Source organism: Myxocyprinus asiaticus, chromosome 48 (assembly GCF_019703515.2).
Source record: "Myxocyprinus asiaticus isolate MX2 ecotype Aquarium Trade chromosome 48, UBuf_Myxa_2, whole genome shotgun sequence".
Lineage (NCBI taxonomy): Eukaryota > Metazoa > Chordata > Actinopteri > Cypriniformes > Catostomidae > Myxocyprinus > Myxocyprinus asiaticus.
The window spans coordinates 918,573-941,956 of NC_059391.1; the positions used below are offsets into that span (position 1 = coordinate 918,573).

General features: G+C 40.1%; 1 protein-coding gene across 1 annotated transcript in view; it reads left to right on the forward strand.

The window, feature by feature from the left end:
* The first annotated feature begins 22,033 nt into the window (after positions 1 to 22,033).
* The window catches only part of ldlrad3 (low density lipoprotein receptor class A domain containing 3), a 55,170-nt gene continuing 53,819 nt past the window's right edge, over positions 22,034 to 23,384 (forward strand). The window contains exon 1 of the mRNA XM_051692064.1: positions 22,034 to 22,205. Within this exon, the coding sequence (XP_051548024.1) occupies positions 22,139 to 22,205 (67 nt within the window). The 5' untranslated portion in view covers positions 22,034 to 22,138. The remainder of the gene's footprint in view (positions 22,206 to 23,384) is intronic.

Sequence of the window (23,384 nt, forward strand, 5' to 3'; positions counted from 1 at the left end):
AAGCCCAGTGTTTCTATACAAATTATGTGAGACAGAATTACACAGCAAAAGATAATCTATAAAACAAACTCCAGCCAATAGGCGGAACAAACTCAAAGAGCATGTAGATTCATCCACAAAACTGTCCTGATGGTGTGCGACTCTGCAAAATAAATTCCAGCCGCTAGGCGGAATCAACACAAAAAAAAAAAAAAACGCTCAGTTTCCTCAAACAGTCAAGTGAATGATCAGTGAGTCGGTCCACTCGGCTGCAACGTGAATACCACAGAATAACTTACTCCATTGACTTTATGAAGGACATTGCTTGCTGTGGGCATTTCAATGTTTTACGGCCCTCCTTAGCATCTATTCTCAATTTGGCCGGGAATATCAGTGCAAAAGCAACCTTGTGTTGATGTAAAAGTTTCCTGCATTCCTTGAATCGATCACATTTCTCTCTTGTTGAATTCACAAAGTCTGGGAACAAGAAAATGTAGTGGTTTTTCCAAGAAAGCCTTCCTTTACTCCTTGCCTCGCGTAACACAAGATCTTTATCGGATGATCTCTGAAATTTGGCCAGAATTGATTGAGGCCTGTCTCCCTCTGTGGATCTCCGCGCCGGAACCCTGTGAGCTCGCTCGTTTTCTAGTTTATGGCCTGTTACATTGAGCAGATTCGGAAGGAGCCCATCCAGGAATTTCACCATATCCCGACCCGCTTCGGCCTCAGGAATTCCTACAATACGGACGTTATTCTGCCAGCTTCAGTTCTCCATGTCCTCCAACTTCTACCAGACATGCTCCAAATCCACATTGGTTGCTAGCGGATTAGCAGATAATTCCCTCTCTGATGACTCCAGATAATCGATCCATTTCTCGACATCCCCCACTCTTGGAACCATCTCAGAGAACTTCGCCTCCATGGCAGTGATCGAGCGACATATTACAGCAATATCCTCCAAGTCAGCAAAGACCTTCGTCAGCATTGCCGACATGTTCAACATCTCTCGCCACACTTCTCACAATACCCTGACCAAATCGACTCCCTGGCTCGCAGCCGTGAGCACATAAGTGTCCTTTAATGTCTCAAGAGCCCGAGGATTTTGAATTCTTTGACATATTGGCCTGCTAGAACAGTTATGAAACAGAGTGTATCGAATCTCACTGGTTTATATTATTAAAAGTGTTAAAACTAGCAAACTGCGCAGAGCTCACCGTTCACACGTCCGATCCTCGCATGGCGTCACGTCGTGTCCGATGAATCACCTTCTTAAAGGAAGAAAATTCTAAGGAATGGTGTTTGCACGGCAACTTTTATACCGGACAGCTTTTCTCTTAAAAGGGCAGGGCTTAAACACCATAGCCAATTTTATAATTGCTATTATTGTAGAAGGGTTTCAACTAGGTCATGTAGAAGGACACGCCCATAGCTTCAGCTTAGTGATGCAATGTCAAGTGCACTAAATCGTAAGGGAACCAGATTAAACATCCCCGACATTCTAAACAGCAGTGATGAGGTAAACAGGAAAACATTCACAATGGTAATTACATTCTTTTCAATCCACACATCACCTTTCTTATTGCATTGCAGTTAGGAACACTAACTGTAGAAACTATGGTGTTTTGGCAGATATATTTAAAATTTATCACTTTAATTATAATTATACTAAATATTTTATATTAGAGGAATATATCATGTTTATGGCAGGTTTTTTATAGTCTCTACATGGATATTGTTTTTTGTAACTTTAAATTCCATAGTGGATTTTTTAGAAACCATAATTACATCTGGTAATAAGGAGTATGTTTACCTGTGACCACCATGCCCTTACTAATATCACGTATATGTCGTGATATAAATAGGACCCAGACGCAGGAGTAAAAATATAACAATGTTTAATGAGTGAAAAGTTCAGGTATATGATTAAAAAATATGAAGTAGCACAAACAATGGAGCAGTTCAGAGACGAGTTAGAAGATGGTGGAGGACTCTGACAGCGGCAGCGGAGAGAGAGTAGAGGTAATGTACAGGTGCATCTCAAATTAGAATGTTGTGGAAAAGTTCATTTATTTCAGTAATTCATCTCAAATTGTGAAACTCGTGTATTAAATAAATTCAATGCACACAGACTGAAGTAGTTTAAGTCTTTGGTTCTTTTAATTGTGATGATTTTGGCTCACATTTAACAAACACCCACCAATTCACTATCTCAAAAAATTAGAATATGGTGACATGCCAATCAGCTAATCAACTCAAAACACCTGCAAAGGTTTCCTGAGCCTTCAAAATGGTCTCTCAGTTTGGTTCACTAGGCTACACAATCATGGGGAAGACTGCTGATCTGACAGTTGTCCAGAAGACAATCATTGACACCCTTCACAAGGAGGGTAAGCCACAAACATTCATTGCCAAAGAAGCTGGCTGTTCACAGAGTGCTGTATCCAAGCATGTTAACAGAAAGTTGAGTGGAAGGAAAAAGTGTGGAAGAAAAAGATGCACAACCAACCGAGAGAACCGCAGCCTGATGAGGATTGTCAAGCAAATTCGATTCAAGAATTTGGGTGAACTTCACAAGGAATGGACTGAGGTTGGGGTCAAGGCATCAAGAGCCACCACACACAGACGTGTCAAGGAATTTGGCTACAGTTGTCGTATTCCTCTTGTTAAGCCACTCCTGAACCACAGCCAATGTCAGAGGCGTCTCTCCTGGGCTAAGGAGAAGAACTGGACTGTTGCCCAGTGGTCCAAAGTCCTCTTTTCAGATAAGAGCAAGTTTTTTATTTCATTTGGAAACCAAGGTCCAAGAGTCTGGAGGAAGGGTGGAGAAGCTCATAGCCCAAGTTGCTTGAAGTCCAGTGTTAAGTTTCCACAGTCTGTGATGATTTGGGGTGCAATGTCATCTGCTGATGTTGGTCCATTGTGTTTTTTGAAAACCAAAGTCACTGCACCCGTTTACCAAGAAATTTTGGAGCACTTCATGCTTCCTTCTGCTGACCAGCTTTTTAAAGATGCTGATTTCATTTTCCAGCAGGATTTGGCACTTGCCCACACTGCCAAAAGCACCAAAAGTTGGTTAAATGACCATGGTGTTGGTGTGCTTGACTGGCCAGCAAACTCACCAGACCTGAACCCCATAGAGAACCTATGGGGTATTGTCAAGAGGAAAATGAGAAAAAAAAAAAAAAAAGAGACCAAAAAATGCAGATGAGCTGAAGGCCACTGTCAAAGAAACCTGGGCTTCCATACTACCTCAGCTTCCATACTACCTCAGCAGTGCCACAAACTGATCACCTCCATGCCACACCAAATTGAGGCAGTAATTAAAGCAAAAGGAGCCCCTACCAAGTATTGAGTACATATACAGTAAATGAACATTTTTAGTGAATTGTTGGCCTTCTGGGAAGTTTTTTTTTTTTTTTTTATTGGTCTTATGATGTATTCTAATTTGAGAATGAATTGGTGGGTTTTTGTTAAATGTGAGCCAAAATCATCACAATTAAAAGAACCAAAGACTTAAACTACTTCAGTCTGTGTGCATTGAATTTATTTAATACACGAGTTTCACAATTTGAGTTGAATTACTGAAATAAATGAACTTTTCCACGACATTCTAATTTATTGAGATGCACCTGTATATTCCAGGGTGTGAGATGGCGACGACTGGAGCAGAGAGAAACAGAGGTGAGAAATCCTGGTGAATGGAGCTGATGGTAATGGCTAGAGCACAGGAAAATAGGCAAAAATATCCAGACGAAAAAATACAGAGAACAACGTGGGAACACGAGAAACAAAGCACACAACAAGAGAACGATCCGATACTGAACTAATACAACAGTGCTGCTTATTAGGGAGAGAGAAAATAGTGTGCAGGTGCTGAGCTAATGAAGCAGCGGCTGGTAATGAGCGTTGCTGGGCAACGCTGCCGCGTTTTTAACTCTGCACCAGCAACAACAGGAGGGAGACGTACAGAAACAAACCAGCAGAATGAATCCTCCCATGACAGTATAGGCCTACTATGCAAGCACTGTGGTAAATTATCATTAGGGCAAGTACAATTGAGAATTTAACAAGAGTTTTAAATTAGTTTTTCCTCCGTAAATATGTTCAGTTCTAATGAACTTTAATGGAAAAAGTTATTTCAATAATTAAGATCCTGATGAAAGAGAAATATCAGTTAAGAAGTCCTACTGTCATAGCCTTACATAGATTACTGTTTACAGATTTTATTGTTGTTAATTTCAGTAAATTAACATATGCCTCCCAATCCGATTATGCACTGCAAATAAGGGTAGCTAAAATATAAGAAAAAAAAAACTAAATTTGAGGAAATTACTTAAAACAAAGGAAATTATCTGTCCATGCAGCAAGTTAATTTCACTTAACAAGAAATCTAGAAATAAGATTGTTAAATCTTAAAATAAGAAGGCCCTAATAAGTGTTCAAAAGGGTTAAAATAAGCAGAAAATGCTGATTACTAGATAAAATTACTTGAAATCAAACTTCATACAGCACAATAATAAGTGAAATATACTGAATATAAGCAAATAATTATTTTCTTTTTTTAAATTGTATTCTTAATTTTAGCAAATTAAGGCTTCGGAACAAGAAAAAAAATCACTAATTTAAGCAAAACATTACTCAGTATTAGTGAAGTATGATTAAGCTGTTTCTTGATACAAGTTGGCTCATCCTGAAATAAACCTAAATCCGTATTAAAACTAAAACCAAAAACTTAAAACCAGTGCTTATTCTTAGAATATACATCTTAACTGATTCAACTGAATCACAACCATGGCAAGTTGAGTACCGTCAACATTTATTAAACTGTCAAGAATAACAGCATATAACATGTACACCAGTAACAGTGAGTCAAGGTTGCTGCACACTTTTTAACATCAAATTTAAGAGTAAAAAACAAAAAAAATATTTACTTAAACAGCAATCAAAACACATAATACGCTGCCATAAGTGCTTTGTCACGTGAACAAGACAATCCATAAAAACTTACATTAAAATAAATTAGTATAACACTAGACAGTGTAATAAAGTATTCAAATATGTCTCAGTTAAAGTGCCATCTAAAATTTGAGACCTCTCGAAAGTAAAAAGACCTTTTAAGGATCTGAAGGAACCCTGGTGAGTTATTTTGGCAAATAACCTAAGGACACTGAGGGAAAACTTGTGGAGTAGCTAGCCAAGTCAGGCACAAAAGTTATTGAAAGACATTGCAAACAAAAACAAACAGTCCTGACAAAATGCTGCTTGACATTCATCTATTTTTCAACGAATGATTTCCGTTCACCTGTTGCTTATATGCACTAGTAGCATCTTGATCATGGATGGCATCACCAATTACCTATGTTTGAATGACAGAGAGGACCGTGGCAACACATTTTGGGTATGTTAAGTGCAGTGTAGTAGTATGCCATCAATACCAACATTCCTTCCCAAAATTCCTCCTGGGTGAGGGTGCTCGCAGGCATGTTTCCCACGGCAACAATGCTGGTTGTTCCATCAAAAAGCAGGAGAGGAGAGAAGCCGCTTCTCCAGGTATAGCCCAGGGTCCTCGCCCGGCTGGAATAAAACAAAAAGGACAGTGTAGTGAAGAGTTTAAAGAGAAGCAGTGCTGTGCATCAAAACTGCTTCAAAGGTTGTGTGTTCATTGAACACAATCATTTTTTGATGAACTTATCAGGTTGCAACTAATGAATTGAACCAAGAGCACTATCAACGGTTAACAATGCTCATACTGTAATTTACTGTTGGAACAGAAGAAATGAACATGAATTGGGACGTTTGGGACTGTGAACTTTAAATTCTAAATTTATGAACTGTGAACATGAATGATTTAAATTAATCTGTAATGAACTGAACTTTAAAGTAGTTCTAAGTGTGAACATGCACAACAATGTCAGTAAATGAAGGACACATTACAGTGAGTGGTAAAAGCCTAACATAACAATTCTCACCTTAAGGATTTGAAACAGTGCCTCACTAGCATTTCCGAGACGCTTTGGTGGTGGAGTTGGTGAGGGGAAAAGTGATGGGATTGCATTGAGGAGGGCGATAGTGAAATCCACTATGGAACAGAAAAGAGGCCTTTTATGGAATGGTTTGAACATGGCTGACATAACAATGGATTTGGTATGGAACAGCAACTTACCTCCACGCAGATCCAAGGGGAAAGGGGGTTTGAGGAACTTCTTCCACACACCACAGAATTGCACCTTAGCACAAAAGTCTGCCCATCTTCCCTTCATTTCCTCTATGTATTTGCGGTTGGTGCCATCAAGTATGTGACGCAGCTCATTCATTGGCTAGGACAAAATTGTGCTCAGTTATTACAACTACTGAGCAGGCTTAATATTGGGCAGGCTGAACAGACAGAAGTACAGAGTACCAAGAAGGGAAGTTAAGAAGCTTACATTTCGAGTGTCTTTGAAGCATGGATATGCCCCAAAGATTTTCATGGGTTGGTCTTCTTCCTTTGTAACATCTGCATCAATGAAAGCCCGCCTGGCCTCGAACTCAAGGTCCAAAATTTGGGCAACATCTCCTTGCTTGGGTTTTGCATTGGGCTTCTTGTACATGTTGCTCAATGTTTTGTAGTGCCTCACCTGCATCTTCAGTCTGTCCTGGCCGGCTAGAACAAGACAGTAAGGGAAAGATGTTTCAATGTAAACACTTGTCAGCTAAATGTTTTACTTAATATATATTATGATACATGACTTTAAAGTTAAACGCAAGTTTAATATGCTTGATCATAAAATAATGTGTCAAATCAGTTGAAGTAAGGAAAATTTAATAATTTGTTTGATATTGTTCACATCAATGTGGACAATGACTGTGTCAGCTGATAGATTTAAGTCAGAAAAGTGTGTTCAGTAACATCCAAAACCTTGGACCCTGAGAAATAACATATGATGTGCTTAGGAATTTCAATTTGATCTCCAACAATTTAGACTCTGGCTTGCCACTCTGACAGCCACCATCATAGATAACAGGCTGAGAGGTGGCAAAGGGTGATGGTGGGCTTACCAACAACGTCCTCTGCAGGTGCAGTTTGTGGATTGGTCAAAGTCTTGGGCAAGGGGTCTGAGGCTGAGTCAGATGGCAGCGGTGAGGCCAGGGTGCTATTGTGTGGCTTCCTTGGCACAAGGGGAAGGGTGGGGGGGTGGTTTGCGGTGGAGACGCTTTTCCTGGGGAAAATAATCAAATAATTTGTAAACAAGTATAAGCAAAATAACAGGAAAACACAGGCCAATATCCAACATTGTGCGTGCCTTACAATGTACTCTGGCGCATGAGATGGAGGCAATTGTAGTCTCAGTACAGGTTTAAACTTTTTAGATGTACAGAAACCAGAACTATGACAGCACACATTTTTTCCCACTTTAAGCACATACCTGCACTGAAACTGTCCTCGCTGAGTTCATCATTGCTCTCACGAATTATGTTGTAATCACTTGAACGTGTCGCCACTTCTGTCACCATCTGTCTCATTGTCTGTGTTGTTTGAGCAAAAGAGAGTCTTCTTTGCCGCCCCTCATTGTGGCATGGAGCACTGCCTCTTCCTTGGGGACCTCATATTTTGGAGTCGCTTGTACATTTTGGTGTAGATGGTCAGCTGTGGTGAAATAATGTTTGATAAGTTGTTTCTTGTTGCTGTCCCACCCACAGTTTAGGTAATTAAAGGAAAAAACATTACTTACATAAGGCATATCTGTGCCAGCATCTCGTAACATAGGGTATAGTCAACAATCTTCTGTGACATTACTCTCATTTTGAGTTTGGAGGGGTATTTTACTTCTTTCCCCATGGGACTAGTACACAGGATCGCAACAATGCTGGTGATTGTGTTTCTTATAAGTCTGCAACATAGCTCCATCCACATCTTGCAATCCTTTCCCTTTCGGAGCAATGCAAAGTACTGGCTGTGCACCATCTCTAACTCTGAATCTGTGTACACCACATACTCTGGTGGGTCTGGCATTTTCATTGTTTTGTCAGCAGTTTGGGATATGGGGGTGGAGGCTCGAGGCTGGCATGGTGGCACGGCACTAGTTGAGGTTATAATCCCACTTCCACTACAAGTGTTGGCATCTTGGTCAGTAGTATTTTCACACTATTAAAATTGTGGGGGATAAAAAAAAAAAAAAAAGAATTTAGAGCATTAATAATATGAGACAATTTGACAGTAATAATCCCATTAGTTATTTCAGTGTGTATTTACCTTATGACTGATGAAATCCCAAAGCTTCTTTCTCCTGATAAAATTTTCAGGGCCAGGAAAAAGATCCTTCAGGTCATAATGGCTAAGGCTTTTCAAAGCCTCCTCATCAATACTGGCAGCTGTAAATTGACAAATATATGTTTAAAAGTGAGACACATTCCAGCTCTCAATCACATTGTTGCCATTTTTTTTCTCTCTCTGAATTCCAACACAATATAGCCCAAGACAGAATGTTTGCAACCCTCAAATTATTATTTTTATTGTAATTATTAATCTGCACGAAATTAACCTACTGCAATATGCATTTTCAAAATTAGTGCTTGCCAAATGATTCTTACTTGAAAGGGAAATTTAACCTAAGCCCTTTTAGATGGATGTCTAAAAAAATGTTTTACTGGCTTAGGCAAAAATGACCAATTGACCACACTATCAACAAAATTATCACTTAAGTTGCTGCTTCTGACAGCCCCATAAAATGTATATTGCTCGAAGTACATAAACTGGTGCATTACATGCACCAATTTGTAAATAATTAATACCTAGCAAGACAAATCTATTAATTAATTCAAATCATAGTGTGTTCAACAACAATATATTTTAGTAGAGCCACAGACAGAGATTCATATTAACTTTAACTGATTCAGTTAAAAAAAAAAAATATATATATATATATATATATATATATATATATATATATATATATACACACATTTGGGTAAATCAGAAGCATTAATTGCAGCAATAATTATTTTTCTGAATTTTTATTTTGTATTTTGGACAGTTATATTTCAACATAATAAACCATATAAAAGGAACTAGTTGTTTTTTTTTATTCTGAAATTCCAAACATTGATTTGAAGCATGTAGTGTATAAATGGAAAAGAAAAAGGTACATATTAGGTATATTTTTTCGCAAAAGAAACAAACAGTTGGGAGCTGATATAATTCTACTTACTTATTTTCTCTCACTGTAACTTAATTATCCACGACGCTTAAGCGTGGCCTTTTTTTGCAGACAGGCATTATCCAGCTATTACACTATTGTGTGCAATATTAACGATCCCGTGATCAAATATACAGATACAGACGCTAACATTGCTAAGCTAATCAGTAAATATGAATGGAAAAACACGACTTACTCTCGAACACCGACAATATGGTGTCGTCAAAATCGTCCATGCCGACTTAAGAGTTCTCCCGCTCGCCAAAGCCTTAGTACACACTACCTGTAAAGACCCACAGCCACAGAGTGAGTTTGTGAGCTAGCTAGCAAAAGTTGACATTGGCTAAAGTTAGCTAGCTTGCTAGCCAGCAGCCCCCGTGGAGGACATGTGAAATGCCGTTATATATCTTAACACTGTGGTCCTGAAAACATGATTTTTGCAAATATAATAAAACCCTGTAGGCTAAAGTTACATTCCTTGGACTGTTGTCCGCTCAGTTCGCATCAAAGATACGTGCCTCCGTTATCAGAACGCGAAATCGCTTCAAAGTAAGTTACTGACGTCATCGAGATGTGACGGACATGCACGTGCAGAAAATACTGTAATTCAAAATGAAAACATAAAACAAAAATACACTGTAAAAAATGTCCGTAATTTTAACGGTAAAAGACTGTAAAAATGCCACAGTAAAAAAAAAAAAATTTTTTAAATTAAAAAAAAAAATTCCTAAATGGGCAGTTACCTAAAAAAATATATGGTAAAATATTATAATATATTTAAAAAGACAATACATGTAATTTTACAGTACAATGTTGCAAAAAGTAATTTTACATGTAAAAAGTATAATTTACATTAAAAATTTATATTATGTTTAACAAGAGAGTATATGTACTTTTTATGGTAAATTATTGGTAAAATTACGGTTAAATAAAAGCAATGATCGAGCATGCCCAGAATTCCCTGCTTTACCCATCACATTTCATTATATTTTATGGGAATAATTATATTTCTTCTTATTTTTAATATCAGTTATGTACACTGGGGTGTTCTGTGTTACATCTGATGTAGTTTAGTTCATGTTTATTGCATTATTTTAATTTCACATGTGTTACCCACTACTGATGAACTTCCTGTCATCATGAGCCTTTTTGTAAATACTATGGTGAATAACAATACATTATCAAGTGAAAAGCAGATTTTTACAATTTCAGAAGGTTAAAGTATTAATTTTATATCATTTAATAATATAAACAGTACTGCACCATAAAATATACAGGCATCAAAATTATATCCCGTAAAGCCTGAAACGTGGCTACTGTATTTTTTACAGTGAATTTCTGGCAACCACAGCTGCCAGTTTTTTTACTGTAAATTTAACAGAATTTTTTTTACAGTGTATATTCTTGTTAATAAAAAATATTTTTAAAATAACATATTATGATCTAAAAATAAGGAGTATGTGCATGCAATTTAAGGCAAAGCACAGTTATTTTAAGCAGTGGGCTTCTAAGTTAAATTTTAAAAAAATGTTTTTAAATCACTCGCAAATCACAATCAGTTTCTTGAATGTTGTCAGAATGAAATAGGCATTGAGAATCCAATTTCTGCAAATGAAAGAGAATCAGGTCCTGTCTCAGCTGTCAAAAATCCTGAATATGTTAAGAGAAAAGTCAAAGATTTTTTGGGGAATAGAGGTCATACATTCTGTCATCTCTGTGAAATGGTATATCCTCAATGGCAATAAGTACATCAGTGGGAAGTCTATGATTATCACAGATGTGGATTATGCTTTCCCAGTGTTTGGACTGATAAAGGATATCTTTGTGATTCCTCTTTTGTTGCTTTTGAGTACCAGAGTTATGAAACTTTAAATTTGAATCAAGACTTGTTGGCATATGAAGTGGCAGTGCCCACTCTTGCCCAGGCTACAGAATTAGTACATGAGCTCATTGATTACACTTCATATTTTTCTATGAGTTTAAAAAAAAAGTGTGTTTGTGCCAATAAAATATAGTCTTTGTGATATTACTGCCCATAGAAATGGGCGTGAGGATGTGTAATTGTATCATGAGTTGTGGTTGAGGTAGAGGTTTATCTTCCATGCTGTTTGTACATGTTTGTAGAAGTCTGAGGCATTCTATTTAATAAATTATATTTTCAACAGATGCTTTGTGTTATTCTTAAATCAAGTAACTTGAGGTTGTTACTGAGTCTAAAAACAAGTTTTATTTTGGTGAGAGCTAGAGCTAGAACTAAAATAACCTATTTTAACATTTATTCACTCAATTTTAAGATTCCCAGACTAGTTGAGACAAAAAAGACATGTCCCTGATCAATTTAAGATTATACCATAAATGCAAAGATTAAAAACAAATAAATAAATTTTAAAACAAGATAATCCACCTAACATGTCTAAATTTAAGATTTTAAATCTTGGCAAGTGCAGAATTATTTGCAGTGTGCAGAATTAATATTGATAATTGCATTTGCAGATCAATAATAATATCACTAGAGTGCTGTGATAAAGTCCTGATTTCTTCTGTTTTTGTGTATTTTTCATACTAAATTGTTTTAGATCTTCAAACGAGATGCCATGCTTGACCGTAGGTAAAATGTTCTTTTTGTGGAATTCTGTGTTTGATTTACGCCAGATGTAATGGGACCCCTACTTTCCAAACAGTTCCACTTTCGACTCATCAGTCCACAGAACATTCTCCCACAAGGTTTGAGGATCATCAAGGTGTGTTTTGGCAAAATTCAGATGAGCTTGAATGTTCTTCTGGGTTAGCAGTGGTTTTCACCTTGCCACTCTTCCATAAATGGCATTTTTGGCCAGTGTATTTCTGATAGTGGAGTCATGAACAGTGACCTTTACTGATGCGAGAGAGGCCTGCAGTTACTTGGATGTTGTCCTTTGCTTTTTTGTGACTTCCTGGATGAGTTGTCGCTGTGCTCTTGGAGGAATTTTGGAAGGTTAGCCACTTCTGGGAAGGTTCACTACTGTGCCAAGTGTTCTCCATTTGGAGATAATGGCTCTCACTGTGGTTCTCTGGAGTCCCAGAGCCTTTGAAATAGCTTTGTAACCCTTCCCAGACTGATGTATTTAAATGACCTTTTTCCTCATCATTTTTGGAATTTCTTTCGACCTTGGCATAGTGTGCTACTGGGTGAAACCTTTTAACCAAATTCATGCTGCTGAAAATTATTTAGGTGGTGATTTGATTGAACAGGGCTGGCAGTAAACAGGCCTTGGTGTGTCCAGCTGAACCTCATTATAATTTGGGGATTTAATAAGGGCAAATACTTTTTCAAACAGGCCCAGTTTGTACTGAATAACTTTTTTGCTTCAATAAATACAGGGCCGTAATCACAATATACTTTGAGGTATAAGTATATATACTTATATATATATATATATATATATAAGTATATATACTTCAGATATCAGATATGGCCAAATATAATTTGAGATAGCCAATCAAATCGATTAAGGCGGGACTTACATTTTAGAAGCTAAGCGGGAATCTCATGGATTATTCCAGCGCCACGCATCAGCAAGCAGTTCAGGTTAAGGTGTGTGTCATGTAAGATGTAAGTATCTAACTAAAAATGCAATGTTTGCCCACGGTTTTATGATTGAAATGTTGTACCAACTGACATTATTTTCCAAGGGTGCAAATTATTCTCCATTTGGTGAAATTCACCATTTTGAATTGAAAATATTTCATATATAGTACATGATTTGTATGTCATTCGTAATTGTGAATTTGAAAACATTAATGGAGCAGTTTTCAGCGAATCAGGCTTAAGACAAAGAGGGAATGTGTGTATAATGTAGAGGAATTGAATGAATGTGGTAATCTGGCAAGCTTTTGAAGTAGCTTTTTAGAAAATTAATTTGACATTGTCTAAAAAGAAATGGTCTAAAAAAATTATCTATAAAATACAAAGTAGAGCGTTATCACCCAGATCAGAACTAGAACATGATAAGACCTGATTTGTGACTTCTATTGTGCTTTTAGGTTTCAGTATCAGTGTCATAAATTCTTAATGCAAATATTATTAGATAATAATTTAAAATCAATATAAGATTTTCTAAATATTTTGTCTTTAATTAATTCTGAATTTTGTACAGCATCTCCTAAGAGTCTTCTTTTTATTTTGACCATTTTATTGTGAGTCAGGTCTGTGCTCAAAACATGAGCCACCAGTTAAAGGAGTAGTTTACCTAAAAATGGAAAATGTACTTTTACTCAATCATTTACTCACCATTATGTTGTTCATAACCCATATGCTGTTACTTTTTCTTGGAACTTTAAAATAGATATTTTAAGCAGCTCTATTCCATAGAATAACAGTTTATGTTGAGCAGGAGCTGTGAAGCTTCATAGAGGACAAATAGCCTACTATATAGCACTAGTAAATGTTCAGAACAAAGACATCATAACAGTCATCCATATGACTTGTGCACTATATTCCAAACTTTCTGGGGCCATACAATAGCTATGTGTTGTAAGGACTACTTTTATGGTATTTTTTTCTTTCTTTGGACCTTGACAGCAGTGGTCAATATTAACTATTTGGTATGGAAAAGAGCAGTGTTAGGATTCTTGAAAAGACTGAGTTAAGATTCAACTGGGGGAAAAAAAACAACGAGGGACAGCATAGGAGTAGTAAATAATTTTGCTAATCAGCTGACAAAATCATGTCATTTTACAGATACATCAATAATGAAAAGAAATTCTAATTATATTCATCTTTGAGATAGCACAAAAAAGAAATAAAAGATGACTGAAACAGGCAAATTGCTACCAATGCAGACACAGTGTTTGTCTTGTACTATGTGAACTTTAAAAATACATGTATCTTTTAAAACCCAAAAATATAAAATTTGAGGACTTTATCTCATTTAAAGCCTTTATTCAGAAAAGTATTGCATTCAGTGCCTTTACTATATTAAAGTACCAAATAGGACCATTATATTTGTGACCTCAAATCAAACAATTTGGAGTGCCACAGGGATCAGTTTTAGGGCTTCTGCTTTTCTCCTTATATATGCTTCCCCTTGGAGACATTATCAGGAATCGTGGAATAAGTTTCCACTGTTATGCCGATGGTACCCAACTTTATATTTCTTCGAAACAAGACGGAATTTCACAATTTTCTAAATTAGCAGAGTGAATTGAATGGCACTTCAGTCAATTATGATGGACTTCAGAGGATGAACTGATGCCAACTCCAACCATAAGACTGGTATATGGGATACTTCATATGCCAGTGCCTGAACTTTGGATTTAGGATAGACCTCACCGAAATGACCTGCCGGTTGAACTGCGATGCACCTCACTGATCTCTGCTTGCATCATCTTGGTCTAATGATGGACTACACTCTTAAAATGGAATACATAGACTATCAGTTAATTGCCAACAAAAGCCTTCATCAGCCAACTAACAAAGGACAATGCATCTAAGTGAACTACTGCAGTTAATCCAGGATGGACTTCAAAGACATTAGTCATTAATCCTACAGTTCATACAAAATATTTGTTTAAACACTGGCCCTTAACACTTACTTAGTTTACTAATTTTAAACCATGACTTGCACTTCACATAAATAAATAATATTGGCATTATATTCATGCTGTTTAGCCAGAGGGGAACTGGCCCCCACAGTGAGCCTGGTTTCTCCCAAGGTTATTTTTCTCCATTAACCAACATCTTATGGAGTTTGGTGTTCCTTGCCAGTCGCCTTCAGCTTGCTCACTGGGGTTCTAAATACAATTATTATTTAATTATTTATTTTTATACACAATTTACAATCATATATAATCAAACTACACAATGATGACTCTAAGACTTTATAGATATTACAGTTCCCTATCTGTCACTCACTCGACGTTATGTCAATGTAGTGACACTAGGGGTCGCTCTTGGGAGCCCCAAGCACCTCTGCTTTTTGAAAAAAGGCCAATGGGAATTGGCGAGTGGAATTTGCATGCCACTCCCCCGGACATATGGGTATAAAAGGAGCTGGTATGCAACCACTCATTCAGATTTTCTCTTCGGAGCCGAGCAGTTGCATTCAGTGCACTGAATTCAATTCTCTCTACCGTTCACCTTAAACTGCTGGATTTATGGCGCATTTCAGCGGCTTCTCCCCCTCTGCACCCGTGGAGTGCAGAGAACGCCCCTGGATGCTTCGGCAGAACAAAGAAAAGAGTATATTCTAATAAAAGAGTATATTTTCAATTGTAAAAGAGCGGCACACACGGACGGAATGTCTTTTTAAAGATGCCTTTCCGTTTGTGTGTTATTCCTGGTTGCGGTCGTTATCTCTCCACTTCTGACGGCCACGATCACTGTCTTATGTGTCTGGGCGCTGCCCACGCGGAGACTTCATTCGTGGATGTGTCTTGTCCTCATTGCGAGAGCATGACCATGGCAACGTTGTGGTCGTGGTTTGCCTTCATAAGAAAGCAAGCCACCCCAGCGGCTCCCTGCCTCGATCCTTCTACCTATGGGTATGAGGCCACGTCGGTTAGCACTGGGGGTGATCTGGGGACTCCAATGGGACCACCTCTGCCGGGTAACCCCCCACGGACCTCCCATTCCTCAGCACGCTCGCTTGCCCCGGTCGGGCTCTCGGATGAGACCGCCGGCTCGTCTTAGGGCGAGTTCGACCTCTTATTCGGGGCCCGGGAAGATGATGAGCTATCGAGTGCAGCATCGGAGAGCGGGCTTGTCCACTCTGACGTGGAGGCTTCGGCTGGGCTTCCCCCTTCGGGTGTGGTCGCGCCTCCCCTGAACCCTCGCGGCTCGATGATTGGTTCCTGGGCCCAGAGCGCCGCTCACGGCCGTGCCTGAGGAGATGACAAGATTGTGGGGGGCACCTTTTACTACCCGGTCCCGATCTTTCAGCTCCCCTACTCTCACTACCCTCGATGGTGGGGTGGCCAAGGGGTATTCGTTGATCCCCCAGGTGGATAAGGCACTCGCGGTGCACTTGTGCCCGCAGAGCGCCACCACCTGGTGCGGGCACCCGAAGCTCCCGTCCAGGGCCTATAGGTTTACATCATCTCTGATGGCTAAGGCCTATGGTGCCGCTGGATAAGCCGCCTCCGCCCTGCACGCCATGGCTCTCCTGCAGGTACACCAAGCCAAGGCACTAAAAGAGCTGCACGTGGGTAGTTCTGACCCAGGATTGATGCAGGAACTGCGCTCAGCGACCGACCTCGCTCTCTGGGTAACGAAAGTCACGGCGCGGTCTCTCGGGCAGGCGATGTCCACCCTGATGGTCCAGGAATGCCACCTTTGGCTCAACCTGGTCGACATGAGAGAGGCCGCCAAGAACCCTAGGAAGACTTCGAAGCGCCCCTGAGACGGGCGACTGAGGGACGAGGAGACCCGCTTTTACAGAGCTGGTAAACAGACCACTCCGTCCCCCGGTGGAGGGCCCTGAGGAGAATCTTTCGCCGCATGCCCAAGAGGCTACGGTACCCAAAACTTCAACAAAAGAGTGGTTTCCTTGTTCTCTGGGTCACATGTCAGGTGGGCACGGCCGTCGTCACGACCACGACTACTTGCACAGACACTGTGCAAGGTCAGGGAGGACGAGGAGCAGATCATCCTAGTAGCACCCTACTGGCCCACTCAGACATGGTTCTCGGACCTCACGCTCCTCGCAACAGGAGCTTTCCTTCCTGCAGGAGAGGCTGGAGGGGTGGCTGTCCCCCTCCACCTTGAAGGTGTATGTAGCCACCATTTCGGCACATCACGAGGCAGTGGATGGTAAGTATTTGGGGAAGCACTACTTGATCATCAGGTTCCTGAGAGGCGTTAGGAGGTTGAATCCCTCCAGACCGCGCCTCATGCCCTCATGGGACCTCTCTGTAGTCCTTCGGGGTCTACAGGGTGCTCCCTTTGAGCCTCTGGAGTCAGTTGAGCTTAAGACACTCTCTTTGAAGACTGCCCTCCTGACTGTGCTCACTTCCATCAAGAGGGTAGGGGACTGCAGGCGTTCTCTGTCAGCGAATCGTGCCTGGAGTTCGGTCCGGGTTACTCTCACATGATCCTGAGACCCCGACCAGGCTATGTGCCCAAGGTTCCCACAACCCCGTTTAGGGATCAGGTGGTGAACCTGCAAGTGCTGCCCCAGGAGGAGGCAGACCCAGCCTTGGCATTGCTGTGTCTGGTGCGTGCTTTACCCATCTATTTGAATTGCACGCAGAGCTTTAGAAGCTCCGAGCAGCTCTTTGTCTGCTTTGGTGGACAGCGGAAAGGAAGCGCTGTCTCCAAACAGAAGATCGCCCACTGGGTTGTTGACGCCATCGTGATGGCATATCACGCCCAGGACATGCCGCCCCCCATGGGGCTACGAGCCCACTCTACTAGGAGTGTAGTGGCCTCCTGAGCCCTGAACAGTGGCGCCTCTTTGGCAGACATCCGTAGAGCAGCGGGCTGGGCAACATCCAACACATTTGCGAGGTTCTATAATCTCCGGGTTGAGCCGGTTTCGTCCCATGTGTTGTCAGGTTCGAACAGGTAAGTTCCGGGACAGCTGGCCGTGTGTACCGCTTGCGCATATGAGGTGAATGAGGTGAAGACGTGCGCTTTGGACTCCCAGTCATGTTCACAAGTTGTGATCCCTGGATGACTTTCTTCCTTAGCCTTGTGGCAGACGAGTTTGCGGAAAAACTCACTGCCAGCCCAGTATGTGTGCTAATTAGGCCCTGTATTGAGGTAGGTGCTCCACATATGGTGGTTCCCTGCAGGTGACCCCATGTGATATCTTCCGCTAAATCGTTTCCCTGTTGGTAAACTGCGTCTTCCTTGGGCAGAGGCCCCTCTGCCCCTGGTCACCATGTTTGTAGAAACTCCTCCCCCCTCGGGTAGGACCTACCATGGGACTTCTCCACATGACATACTTCCGACAAGACTTGGTAAGACCATGTGACGTATTTCCACTCAAAATACCCCCTCCCCCTTTTTTCTCTGGACAGGGTGTGGTCTCCGCGGTGTCTTCCCCTTAATTTACGGCCCCCGGTCGGTTAACAAATTCCAACAAATTTGGGGAGAAAAAAGAGGAAAAGAGGCCACAGCTGGGCTAGCCTGTCCTTATTTGTTGGGCAGTCGACTTGTTCCTGAAGGACCGTTCGAAGCTCATAAGAGTGTTGGGGGAGGTCACGTGACGGCCTGGTGCGCTGGCTACAAGGCACACAGCGATCTGCCCGTCTCGCACCGCCAGTCCACGTCACACAGTTCAGCGAGTTGTGGTGTTTTGTATAGGGACCCCTAGTGTCACTACATCGATACAACGTCGAGTGAGTGACAGATAGGGAACGTCCTGGTTACTTTCGTAACTTCTGTTCCCTAATGGAGGGAACAAGACGTTGTGTCCCTCTTGCCACAACATTGAACTACCCGCTGAATTGGCCGGGACCTTGTCTCGGCTCCTCAGCACAAAACCTGAATAAGTGGTTGCATACCAGCTCCTTTTCTACCTGTATGTCCGGGGGAGTGGCATGCAAATTCCACTCGCCAATTCCCATTGGCCTTTTTTCAAAAAGCAGAGATGTTTGCGGCTCCCAAGAATGACCCCTAGTGTCACTACATCAACACAACGTCTCGTTCCCTCCATCAGGGAACGGAGGCTACGAAAGTAACCAGGACGTTTCATTTTCTGTTAAAGCATGATTTTCGGTAAAGCTACTTTGAAACGATGTGTGTTGTGAAAAGCGCTATACAAATAAAAATTATTTGATTTGATGATAAGACGAGACAAAACTAGCAGTCACTTCTTAGAAACCAAAGCTGTTGACAACCTCGTCTATTATGGAGCAATCTAGCATTGCCGCTTCCAGTGATGCACAGCCAATGATTATTAGAATAAAATATATTTTCTGTCTTATACAATTGATAGGCCTATTTAATATACCGTATATTTCCTACATCTCAATATTGCCTACAATATGCAATGCAATGTCACTTCTTTTCTATAACTTTTTTGTCTGCCATTAGGTTTCAATAATTTATAACTCAAACTTCAAAAAAATCAAGATGCCCTAAGGCTTTGTGTAGCAAATATCTTTTTTTCTCATTTAATATCAAGACATTAAAGGGATAGTTCACCCAAAAATGAAAATTCTCTCATTATTTACACACTCATGATATCCTAGGTGTGTATGACTTTCTTTCTTCATCAGAACACATTTTAAGAAAAATAGAAAAATATCTTAGCTCATTGGGGCCTGGGTAGCTCAGCGAGTATTGATGCTGACTACCACCCCCGGAGTCACGAGTTTGAATCCAGGGTGTGCTGAGTGACTCCAGCCAGGTCTCCTAAGCAACCAAATTGGCCCGGTTGCTAGGGAGGGTAGAGTCACATGAAGTAACCTCCTCGTGGTCACGATTAGTGGTTCTCGCTCTCAGTGGAGCGCATGGTAAGTTGTGCGTGGATCGCGGAGAATAGCATGAGCCTCCACATGCTGTGAGTCTCCGTGGTGTCATGCACGACGAGCCACGTGATAAGATGTGCAGATTGACGGTCTCAGAAGTGGAGGCAACTGAGACTTGTCCTCCACCAGATTGAGGTGAGTAACCGCGCCACCCTGAGGACCTACTAAGTAGTAGTGGGAATTGAGCATTCCAAATTGGGAGAAAAGAAAATTAAAAATTAAAATAAATAATTAAATAAATAAATATCTTAGCTCAGTGGGTCCTTAAAATGCAAGTGGATGGTGATACAATTTTTGAAGCTCCAAAAATCACAAACAGTTTGCATAAATGTCATCGATACGACTTCAGCGGTTAAAGTCTTGTAAAGGGATACAATTGCTTTTGGTGTGAAAAAGATCAATACTTAAGTACTTTGTAATGCTATAAATCATTGCTTCCAGTAAGCTTCACAAGAGGGTGGAGCCTGTCAACCAAAACATGAGCTCATTGATGTCATAAAAGCAGTCTGCTTTTTTTCTGTGTCTTTGTGTTCGGTGGCATGCACAACCCCTCAGCAAATGAAGGTAAACATCTCGCCTTTTTTTTCTTTTCTTTCCTCTTGCAAAATTGGCCATGTCTTTCCTGTGCTTAAGCAGAGTAAAAACCAGGGGGAATATGGAATATGCGATCATACTCCATAGCACACTCGCTTCAATATTTTCCTGTCACGGCGTCGCCAACTGCCGTATTTGTTACATACATTCAAGCACCACAGTGGAAAAAGAAACCGTAACCATGCCAACTGGCCCGGATCAGCACTGATCTGTCCGTTTGGTTGAAAACTGACTTATGTAAATCTGCTTTTTTCAAGATGTTGATCAGATGTTAATTAAAATGTAATGCTTTCCAGATAAATAACTCTTAGACATATTGGAGACGTACATGTGCTATTTGGGATGCATATACACCTATCACCCCATGTGTAACAAAATGGAAATAAAAATCATATAAATTTAGTTTGTGTGATCAGATGCCTTGTGTAAACAAAGTTATAGTATTTTTAATTTCAATCGGATAAACATTTTCAATCAATTTGGACCGGAACACAAGAGGGTGGAGCACTAAGTCACATGGGCTTGGGTTGCACATGGGTTGCACATGGGTTGCACCAGCTGTGCATAAGGTCTCAATTAAGTTACACTAAGGGCTTAGTAACTACTAGTTAGTTTGTAACTAAGTCAGTGCTGAATTTGGTTGCACCACCTGTTCTTAAGGTGAGACTTAACTAGTAGGTCGTAAGCTCTCTGTAAAGTTATGCGTAGTTGCATAATATGACAAAATATGTTTAGGAAAGTACACCGTTAGATCGGTTTCATGCTGAAGAAGTACGTTTTTTACATGATGTTTTCTCCTGTGAATGTAAACGAGTGTAAATGCCAACATCATCATATATGTCGAAAGGACTGAAGCCTGTCAACCAAAACATGAGCTCATTGATGTCATAAAATCAGTCTGCTTTTTTATTCCTTCCGTTACTCCTGGTCGGAGGCTTCTGTAAATATATAGTTTATGCTGTACGTAGGGTTACGTTCTACCTAAGTTTAATGGTACAACGCTCACATATGAAGTATGCGTAAATTGTGACTTAGTGCCCATTTACGCCACAACAAGGCTATGTTGTAACTTGCATATAGCTGGTGCAACCGGCCCCAGGAGCGTTACAAATGAGAGATACAACTGTATTGACAAGGCATGCTGGAATATTCCTTAAAATGTTTCCTTTTGCGTTTTGCACAACAAAAAAGGTACGCTGCCATATGGGTTTGGAATGACATGGTGATGAGTTAATAATAACAGAATTGTCATATTTAGGTGAACTATTCCTTTCAAATACGAAAATCTAGGCCTATCATAAACACTTGATTACACTATTATGATAATGTCAACAAAGAGTGAAATAAACTAATGGTTTTAATGTTTACTGTGAAAATTAAAACCAAATATTTTACCACTAATTAAGTTTGAATAAAAGTTAGTGTGCTTGTTTATCAACAGTGTCAAGGAAGAGCATGCTTGAGATTAAATAAAAGACATCTGATGGTGAATATGTATGAAGAAAAAAAATGCAAAGAGAGATCAATAATGGGAATTCATATTCTAAAGTTTAATGAATTTGGAGAACATGACCAAAAGTGCCCCTAGAACACAGCATCATGAATCATTATTAATTATTGATCTATTATATAGTTATAAGTAATTTGTTATAGAGATAAGTAAGAAACAGCTATAATCTTTTGGGCAGTTCTGAACTAGGACAACTCCTCAATCCAGTTTGTTGTCGCGATTTTTGTTGAAATCGCTGCACATGACTTTTCCGCTCTTTGGACATGTCGCCGCCTTCCTCTGTGAACTCGACACCAGCGTGTCTTTACCTCCTCCCCGCCTCCTCTACAGTAATTCACACGGCTGTCCCAACGAAACTCCCTCAACCCAGCACAAGAACATTACGTGAAGGGAGAAAACGTGAAGGCCGACACATTGAAGGATTATGAGGAGGACTGGCAGAATGTGGCTTTGGTATTTTCTGCTGGGATCGGGAACGGGCAGCTCAGTCTGTGAGTCGCAACGCCCTCATGCACCGTTTCTCTGGATCTCCATCTTTAGCGCCATAGCATAAACTGAATGTGTATTTAAAATGATCGCAACTGTTGCAGTTTCCCACAAACTTAAAAGCAACTTCTGTAGCATGAATAACGGGTTAGTGAAGCGACGTAAATGTGTGTGCTTCTCGCGTTTGTTTAGTTCCATCGGTGACATTTCCTTTTAAACGTTTACTATATGTGAACCAAAACGAGTTTTTGATACAATGATAAACAGATGAGTTGAGTAATGCTCTGAGTAACGGGCCTGTGACGCTAGCAAACTTATGAACAAGTAGTTTGTTGTCTCGTCGGTGTTCGTCCAGTTTCTTTGAGTTGTTCTGTATCTATGTAGTGGCTATTAGTGCTATAAAATCGTGTCATTTAGGCCCAGATTGGTGCAACATCCATGATATTTAAGGAACCACTTTCAAAATACTAGTAATGAGACCTTCAGTGTCCAGCACATAATGGAGTGTTTGTATCTGCTGAAGGTCACTGAACAACAGTCAGATCACCCAGTTCAACATATTAAGAACCATTTCAGTAGACCCATGAGAATTACTCCTACTTTCCTGAAGCATGGATTGAAGTGCATTTGCATGGTGCAAAAGAACAAAGTTGCATGTTACAGACACCTCTGAAATGTTCATTTACCATTTTTTACAGAAGAGTGTCTCAATTAGAATAATGGGCAGGTGGACATAGGCTTGTTTGAAACTCTTGAAACATTATTTTCAATTCAGGGTGCAAACATAAAAAGCTCAGCATTAATTGAATAATTATTCTTTGTATCATCAAGTTTGTACATGTACCAAAAATCACAATACAATCCACAAAAACACAGATTGTTTTTTTTTTTTGTTTTAAATTAAGTTTCTACATTAATGCACAAATAAATGCAGAGCTGTTTGCATTTCGCACACATCAGACATTTTTCAGTCTCATCGAACGATCCAAGTTAACCTTGATAAGATTAAAATAGCTGGCTACAATAAAACTGTAAAGTTAAAACACATAGAATGAGGAGGTTTGAATAATGGTGGTGATGCAATATATTTTATTAAAAACAAAATAATTATGCAGTAATATCAACATTTACAAAATTCTAAGTTTGACAGCAGGCTAAACAAGTAAATCTGTATGTTAGTAAAA